The sequence below is a fragment of the Eimeria acervulina genome, genomic scaffold, assembly GCF_000499425.1.
Source record: "Eimeria acervulina Houghton genomic scaffold, Eah_scaff468, whole genome shotgun sequence".
NCBI classification, from domain to species: domain Eukaryota; phylum Apicomplexa; class Conoidasida; order Eucoccidiorida; family Eimeriidae; genus Eimeria; species Eimeria acervulina.
This window is the reverse complement of record NW_013547316.1, coordinates 13,964-23,005: the sequence shown is the minus strand read 5'-3', so window position 1 is coordinate 23,005 and position 9,042 is coordinate 13,964. Positions and strand designations below refer to the sequence as shown.

The window sequence follows — 9,042 nt, the reverse complement described above, 5'->3', positions numbered from 1 at the left end:
CCTTCACGACACTTTTAAACGCATCCACTGCAAAGTGGTTACTCCGGAGCGCTTGGAATTCTAGGACATGCCAGCAGTATCATCGGTAAACCTTCCTACAGTGTAATTCACTGCACACAACTATTTCCCGTGACACATGGGTAGGGACAACGTTCAAGCGGCATGCATAGAGAAAACAAATTGAATCACTAAACAAATATGGTCGAGCTCTCGCCTTCTACACCAGTGGAGAAGGGTCGGCATTTCGCAGATGACGGTGCACTGCGTTGTACTGCGGCCTTATCGTCCGATTCTTGCAGGCCTCGCATCCTTTACAGCACCGACAATTCACACATGCAACCATCTGCCGCTAGGATATTCCAGCAGCGCCAGAGGAGGGCATAGCGCATTGTCGGCAATGCGTTCAGCAAGCTATGGCGCTGTGTATAATACCTAAGTGACAGAGTGTTGACATTTCGCACAATCCAGTCCCATCGCATGGCTGAAAGTCCCCTTGCGAGCGTGTGGCTTCGCGGAGATAAAGCTTCATGCATTGTAAGCTTCAAGCTGAGCACCTTATTCATCACATGAAACACTCCTGTGAATGTATATGTACATGTATTGTGTTATTTCCACTGCGAATACTTCTGTTCGATCACTGGCGTGCAACCACATATCTCTCAGCCCAGATAACAAGCGTACTCCCTGGGGAAGGCCCCTTACCGCAACAAAAATGTAGCATTACGTTACTATCTTTTAAGCTACCACCTCTGCACCATCTAAGCAAGAAAACTATGCGTACTCTATGTTAGGAAGCGCACCCCATTATCCCTCACGCCGCGCTAGTACCGTTCGATATGTTTGAGATACTCAGCATGTGCCATGGGATCGTTCAGTAAGAAGAAACGGAGTATTCCCCTCCACAGGAAAAGAGGGAAAATAATTTGTAGAATGCGTAGACAACCACTAATTGTGGTTGGAATGGTCGCGAGCGCGTGATGACTCGACTCACCGGTTAGGTCATAGGCGTCCAAAAAGAAGTTAGCCAAGTCCCTTGCTGGCGCCCCTCTATACAATGCGAAAACCACGAGTAAATGTGTTTACAAGCGAAACCAGGACTGTGGCTTGGGATGTTCAAGGATGTCTGAGTCATCCGCAGCCAATTCCTTCCGTGCACCCCGTCTGGTACTGAGATTCTGCGGCAAAGTACGGAGCAGACGCGCACCCGCTTGCTACACTGCCGCACATGCAAACCAAACTGAACTTCATAATTTTCTCGAGGTCATCAACCGACTATTATACTTATTGTGCATGGCGCATGCGATGTACTTCTCAACGGCCTGCTTGTGAGCACGGATTTGTGCTGCCAGACGACTACCAGCGGGCTGCACACCACGTCACCTATGTGCTGTTGCTACAAGCCGACTACATGACATGCCCAGCTGCTCAGCCTACAAAGGGGTGCTCAAGCCAGCGAACACGCCGCACAAGCAGCCCACACTGTATCCACAATTCATATTTGTGTCATGTTTCTGCTCACGCTGTCGATGAAGTTTTATCAGTACGGTCGGCGGCTATCAGAATTGACGAGCTGGGAGGCGCACTAAATGTCGACGCCACCAACCTTTCCACGTCCCACGTATGCAATGCATTGGCAGGCGAAACCAAATCCTCAGTGATTCTTAAACTCACCCACTTGGCCCAGGCCAGTGCTTTGCCAAAGGCCACAGCGGTATTAAGGCAGTTAACGTCTCAATATAGTGCGTCACTGGTGATACGGCTCAAACTCGCAAGCACCTACCACAGCTGCGGATAATCGGGCTCAATGGAGAGCCGCATCTCCGCGGGTACAGGCAGTTGACGGTGCGTTTTCCGGACAAACGGAATACCTACAGCTTGAAGGTAACACTAATTGCGATATATCTGGACAGAGCTCCACATGTTCGCAGAAGACACCTGCTGCGCAGGTTCGTTACAATGATGCTGTATACCACTTCTTCTGGGGTACTTCAGTAGTTCGTAATATATATGGAACTGAACTGCACAGTGACTGCGCTCAACCGCAGTTGCATTTTGAACGGTGATTAGCCCATGAATAACTGCTCTTGAACCGGTACACATCTGCACATGCCGCCATAAGTCCGTCCTCAATTTTGGGCTTTGTAAGACGTGCGGCAACAAAGCATGACGTGGAATGTGTAGGCACCTTGCATGCTGTGTGCGGCAAATGCGCAATTCCTCACAAGCTCAGGCTCACTAGTAATTTTCTGCTGTGCTTTCACTGAATCGTTGACAAAGTCTACCGCTGGACGCTCCCGCCCGCTACACATATTGCGGGCACGTCAATGCTGACCCAGGTCACCACCATACAGCACGAGCGTGCGTTCGTTGCTGGCAAACCTTTTTAAAAGCAGAGGTACGCTAAACAACAGGAACCTGCGCTGATGCGCCTGGCTATCTGATATAGCCGCATACTCTCTGATAATCCAACAGGATGCTGCACCAAAACTGTTCCTCTAGCAGGAATGAACACCGTGGGCAGGTGTGCTAATAAAAATAGAACCCAGAGCAACTGTTTGGGTATCCCCTGGAGTGAAATACTTCACCGTCTACCGGCGCAGCGTAGGCTGAGGCCGACCAAGAGTTGTGAGCAGTCGTCCATGTTCCTTTTCCCAGATGTCTGCACGCATCTCCGTTTGGTACAGTGCATTGCCTTAGACGTGCAATCCAGCAGGAGAGCTTAGATAGAAAATTTTGTATGTGCCTGTCCCCGCCTCAATATTCAATTGGCGGTCAAGGACTGCCGCGCATAGCCAGATTCCTCTGTCCAGAATGCCTGCACTCTGCCTGAATCCAACTGCATGTGGGATCACCAGAGCGTCATCTTAATGTACCAACAGTACTCCGATGCACTGCTGTAACGTAGCGTGACCACGAAAAGCCGGCCTGTGAGCACGAGGTATACGCCCTGCAACTGCCACTTGACGTGACCTGCTTGCTGCGCAAGGGCTTTCCGGCATACTCTACCAGTTGTTCCTTCCGCTCCTTTCACGCAGAGGCACACGTTTGAAATTGCTCGCAGCCAGATGCAGCTGATCCGCCGCAACATCGCTGCACTAACGTAAAATTGAATCTGGTTGATTTTGTGTAACGTCGACGGGGCATCGGCTCGCACTCCACAAGCGCACCCCCCCGCGAGTTCAGCTTGACGAGGCAACCCTGTGCAAGTTCAACTTCCCTATCGCGCAAGCACGTATTGTCGTGACCTTTCTCTAGACACATAGACAACAGACAGGCAAGGAAGGCTAGACATCATGCTGCATAGACGCCTGTTTTGCAACCCGTGCGAGGATAAACTGCTCGTAACCCAGAATACACCACATTGCTCCTGATGATGGTCGGGAGGTACTGCGGGCACCCTGTCGGAAGGTGGCTAGCTCGAAAGAATACACCTGATACCTTCATTAACTGCACCTACTCTCAACACTTACAAAACCTCGCCCTGTGCAGGCCACCGCCAACATGAATTGTTTGCCCAGACCTCGACCACATCGTTAAACTTTCTGTTGATATACTATTATTCTTCCATCAATAAATATCAACAAAAGAATACTTGAAAACTGTTCCCAGAAACGGCGTTCATTCTAAGAAGAAACACATGACAGCTCCCCTGCCCTTCGCTATTCCCGTGCTCCGGCAAGCAACTACCATCACAGATAACAAGTTTCGCAGTCAATACTAAAACACGGTTGACACAATTCGCTGCCTAGTCATTGCTGCTTCCTAATGGTGCTGCACGCATGCTGCTTCACCAGTTCAGTGAGATCGTCTGTGGGGTCAAACTTTCTCACAAACGCATATTGCATAGAAGAAACAACCCACTCAGCAGATACCAAATCAGGGCAAGGCTTGACCGGCATGGGCCCCCACTGCTTCTCACACTGCAACTCCATACATTTGCCAGCATGGGCATATGCATCAATGGCCTCAAAGACAAGGCCTGATACGCAACAATAGAAACAACCTCCCACAGCAGACTGGGCATACTTCCTGGGCGAAACACCGAGCGATTGTAACGCCAGAGAAGGTTTCGGAGCACTGCGGCCGTCAACCCGCGCACGCAAACTGCATTGCCCCACTACCAACCGCAGGACGATGCAGCCGGCTCCAAGCGGCGTCCCTGTTGCATCCCATCGTGATGAAATACCAGACAGGATTTAAAATGTTCAGGAGGTAGACGCTGTGCAACGCACAGGGTCAATGTCTCCCGTATCATATTCGGCACTAATGCCCCTAGAAAGTTACTGGGAATAAAATCCCGTCAGAAGGCTTGCTCGAAAAAGACGTGACATTCACAAAGTGCACTGGCTGCGCACCCAAAAGCAGCCTAACGCACCCCTCCAAACCAAGGAGACCCGCATGCACTACGAATTCCGCTTGCCTTTCTGACGCACAATAGCCCACAATGCGCTACAGGATACTCATTCCCTCATGCAAACGGCATGAGTATTTACACAATTCGTGTTGGCCGCGCCTTCCACCGCTGCCCGCCTTTCAGTATTCACGTCCTTTGTGGAGCAAGTACCACCACTCATATGCTTGCTCGCCATCAATACAACAAAATGTTTGAGACAAAGCACCGCGTAGTCGCCGCCGCCGCGTACCACACGTTACGTTGCACATGTACTGCCTCACCGGCTCACTGACGGTGTGTGCCATGCCACGTTCCGTCCCGCAAATCCATATAGCAGCGCCGAACCATTCAGTCCCAGTGGACACCAAACAAGAGTGCGGTTAAGGAAAAACGAGCACCCACTTATTTTAAAGCTGCAACTCCAGACCTCTTCAAGTATCGACGCACGTATGGATGCCTGATATCCCACTGGTTGAAACGGGGAGCGGATGAGTTTGCTTCTACGGGCGTACATCCTGTGCAAAGCAGCGCGAGCACGCAACGTTAGATAAGGCTTCTAACTACCGCTCCCGTAGACGCCAGTACAAAGACTGCATAACCTCACAATGCTTACACATACGCCGAACCAAAAACACCCTCCTGCCCTACAAGGCCCGCTTCCTTCCGTGTTACAGCAATGCGCATCTGCACTCTGGCTACACAACGAACGACAGGTTCTGCGTCAGAGCGTCTTATGCATTTACACCATTCCTGCTGACGGTGTGGATGGCCGTGGATGGCATTCCGCTTTTCCTGTTCCCCGCAGAGCACCTACAATCATACAAAACCGGGCTGCCACTTAACACTCCTGGAGGTTTGACACAAAACACCGTATTGTCAACAGCTGACTCCCACCACATACAGAGCTTCACAGTATCTGAATTCTTGATTATTGACACCTACTGGAGTACTTGTCTCAGGAGAAGCTCCTGCTAAGACCTTTCCCGTGTCGCTTACGCGACAGGCTCCGTCGGCAGTAGCACCCTGCATCCACCGAAGGCAGCCGTACGATGCTTGCTCCCACGATACATGCCACTGACCATTCATGAGGATAATGATTCGACAGTGTTCTGCCGGCGAAACTTTCGTCGGTTGGATCAAGGTACCGTAGGCCCCATAGTGGAACTGGCCCAGATTCACGAACAAGGCGTAGTTTCCGTGTTTCCTTCGAATATCTTGGCTCCTCACTAACCCGGATGCATTCAGTAAATCCCAATGCATCTATGCTTCATCAGTCTGAACCTCAATGTGACATGAATGCAATACTAATATTGGCCAAGACCTACAATACATGGGCCTACAACTCCTTCCAAAAGCGTCCGCCTAGTTACTCCAAAAATGGCCGATTTGGTGTTGGACTGTTGGATCCTGAAGCAGTGAACGAGCAACAGCACAGTAGCAAGTGTGACAGCCAGGAGCGCGAGCAATATCGGCGTTGAATTCCTGCGTTGCCCGCTCCTGCTGGCTGGAGAGGTGCTCCGATCCAACAATGTATCTTCATTTTGCGGAGGAAATATCTCAGCCCTGGGAGAAGGAACGGTCGATGCTTTAGCGGAATTCGTCGGCGCGACCAACGCCACGAAGGCAAAGAAATGCGGCGTGAGCAAGCGCATTTCGCAAGTGTAACGGGTATCTTATCGTATTTGATATAAAAACTGTATCTGATATAAGAACTGCATTCTGAGAAGTATAGTATAGATCTGGGAGGGTTTCTCTCTCAGATATGTACAATTATGCGGGCAGCGTGAAAGGCATGCCAATGCAATTCCTCCAAGGCCTCGGCTGCACCGTTTCATTTAGTTTCTTCTTCTGTGAAAACTATTCATGTTTCCAATATGTTCGGGAGTGCATTTTCCCTACTTCATTAAATCACGGCAATGTGTTTGCCTGTCTGTGTGTGCTCGTATACATTGGTGTGCCGCTATAGTGGTTGCCCGGTGATCGAGAGCAACGGGGTTTGTGACCCTGTGTTTATTCAATTGGCGGGATGCGTAAGCTCATCTGGCTTATTGCGCCTTTTTCCCGCTTCTCTTTGAGGCTAAGGCTGTTGGTATTAGAGGAGGACATTCGTGAGCTGCAACAGAGTCAATACAGTATGAAGAGTGTTTGCCCCCCGTCTGGCCGCCCTCCCCCGCCGCGCCCTCTTAAGGCTTAGTAGGTACATCTTCCCAAGGACTCGGTGTGGTGCAGAGAAGCCCGCCAGCCATGAGTTGTGACCCAACGTGCCTTAACTTCTGCTTCAAGGTGACCCCGCAAGCCAGCAACCTTCGATGCGCAAACACTGCAAACAAGTGATAATCACCTGCTGGGCCCTCAGTACCCAATTAGATACGCAACTAGACGCACAAATACCGAATTCTGATGGAAAATGCTGGCTCGGCAAGAGCCTCGCATGATCAAGATTTATTACGATCGGCCCTCCGGTGGAGACGCGACCGGTGGATTTGGGAAATATTGTAATGGGGCAAATGGCGTGCCGTATCCTCATGCAATACAACCAGAAATGCTATTACCGAGGAAGCAGCATGCTAAGCAAGCCTGTCTTTACCAACAGCGAGGACCGCTACAACGCAAGGTTAGCGCAGGGGGTCCTTGCTTCTCCGAAGTTGCGCTTTCGTCTTCAAAATGAGCTCAAAGGGCTAAAGTTGTTATTACATCGCCTTTGGAGAAAGTTTTCCATATCCTCGGTTGTTTGCTCCCCATTTGTTAACTGCACATTTTCAGCGGATTCAAACAGTTTACCGATTGCCCCACACCAGCCATGCCCCACCAGCACGGCAATGTGGGGCACCCGAAACAGAAAATTCGGGTGTGGGTAGACGCCATGCTGTTTTCTGCTGAGCGCCTATGACGATCGTGTTATTCTGTGCAACGCACGAACTGGGCACTTTAGGGAGCACTGCATTACAAGAATGAATTAATATGAACTTGACGACTACACAACTGGGCGCAAACAATCGTGAAACAGAAACCTATACAGCAATTCTAACTCCCACTTCCTGGACAAGCAGGACAACCTCCTGGATAACTAAATAACAAGCCTCTGGATACGGAAAGAAAAGCTTAGCGGCATTTTGTTGAGAATGGTCGACTAGATTGTAACGGTGTTCACTCTCGTTGCGCTTGGGCAGAACAACCGAATTCGTCGGGGTAAAACCTTCAAAACAGAAGATATATTGAAGCGCAGTACTCACAACAACTACAAAGAAACTCGAAGTTAATCCATGGAGTGTACAACACTCTAATCTCGGGTGTGGCACGCATTAGCTGTTTGCAGACTGTTGACAACCCTCTTAAAATTCAAGGATCGCCTTGCTACTTGGCAGCATCGAGCTGCCTAGGAGTCCCTTCTGCGAGCTTTAATCATTTGGTGGTTGCAAATCCATGGCAAGAAAGACAAACAGAGAGATCGGCGAAGAAATTCGGTACTTCGCATGCTACAAAGCTTACCGGACAGCAGGGACGATTCCGTCGTTCTCCCAGTCGGTGCAGTATGCGTGTGCGTGAATTTGGTGGTATTGCTGAGAAAATGCCTGTCTCCTCACATGCTTTGAGAGCCCACAGAGCATCCATTCACGCTGCTGAACTTAAGCGATAAACATTGCATTAAGAGGTCACGGGGGAACCCGTTATCAGCATCTTTGGCAAACGCCTCACACACCGACTATCGTTCCCAGCCAACGCAACATGAATCTTTAGACGGCTTCTTTTGTTGCAGTACAGGACAGCTTTGAAAACAGAATCGAACTATGGCATACATGTAAGTTCAGCAGCAACTACATTGATTCAAGCGTGGCAGTAATATTGATTAATCTGTACGTAATAATGTGCCCTTTCCAGGGGAGGCGGGGAATAATTCGTAAAACTCCATGCATCCTTCATTAAACTTAAAACATTTTCAATTTTTCGCTTGAAATCTGTTCATCCTCTCTGAAACTGAGTGCTTGAATCCTCAGGATGAGCGCACATCATACGAAGTGGAGGTTCCGTAGAACGCAAAACCCGTGCTGATTTCGTTTCTTTTGATAAGGAAAGAAAAGAAATTACTATGGAATTGCAAGTTGCACTGCACTGCGAACAAATTTTCAATTCACTTTTGCAGAATCCATACAAGGTGCAGGTCTGCAAGCACCGTACCCTTTGTGAATCTGTCATTGGTGCTGCTTGCAGATTTGGTAGAAGCGCCGGCCAATCATAGATGGTCGAACTGCACTATATCTCTCGTACCTTGAGAATTTAAATACGTAGGATAGGGGAGAATAAATGAAGTCTGCAGCTCTTCGATGGATGAACATCCGGTGCCCAGTTACAAGGACGTTGTCTTCAACGTGTGTGTATGCAAGCAATAATATCTCGGCGACTACAGCGATACGTACACCCATTCTCTGTGAATAATTAGATTATGAACTTTGTCTGCTCTTTGGTTTTAGGTATATGCCCTACAGGCGCGATGCACATCTATCTCATCTAGTAGGTTAACACCGATATAGAGCTGTGTGCTTGTTTATGTAGATGAATGTTCTCTACATTCATCTACATAAATAAGCACAGTGAACAGCTGTGGAGGTTTGTCTGTTCGTTTTTTATATGCGTGCCAAACAACAAATATC

The 9,042-nt window shown here is 49.2% G+C and overlaps 3 protein-coding genes across 3 annotated transcripts; 1 reads left to right on the top strand and 2 right to left on the bottom strand.

Moving 5' to 3' along the window:
- Positions 1-1,128: 1,128 nt before the first annotated feature.
- EAH_00039640 (hypothetical protein) lies at positions 1,129-2,309 on the bottom strand (the record flags this gene model as incomplete). Its single annotated transcript, XM_013391933.1, has 4 exons — positions 1,129-1,216; positions 1,520-1,660; positions 1,784-1,868; positions 2,237-2,309. 4 exons carry the CDS (start codon positions 2,307-2,309, stop codon positions 1,129-1,131), a joined length of 387 nt encoding a protein of 128 aa, XP_013247387.1.
- A 1,440-nt stretch (positions 2,310-3,749) lies between these two features.
- On the bottom strand, positions 3,750-5,653 carry EAH_00039630 (hypothetical protein; the record flags this gene model as incomplete). The annotated part of the gene is made up of 4 exons (XM_013391932.1): positions 3,750-3,979; positions 4,796-4,908; positions 5,007-5,203; positions 5,336-5,653. The coding sequence occupies 4 exons, from the start codon at positions 5,651-5,653 to the stop codon at positions 3,750-3,752; spliced, it is 858 nt and encodes a 285-aa protein (XP_013247386.1).
- Positions 5,654-6,800: 1,147 nt separating this feature from the next.
- On the top strand, positions 6,801-7,283 carry EAH_00039620 (hypothetical protein; the record flags this gene model as incomplete). The annotated part of the gene is made up of 2 exons (XM_013391931.1): positions 6,801-7,007; positions 7,170-7,283. The coding sequence occupies 2 exons, from the start codon at positions 6,801-6,803 to the stop codon at positions 7,281-7,283; spliced, it is 321 nt and encodes a 106-aa protein (XP_013247385.1).
- Positions 7,284-9,042: the final 1,759 nt, after the last annotated feature.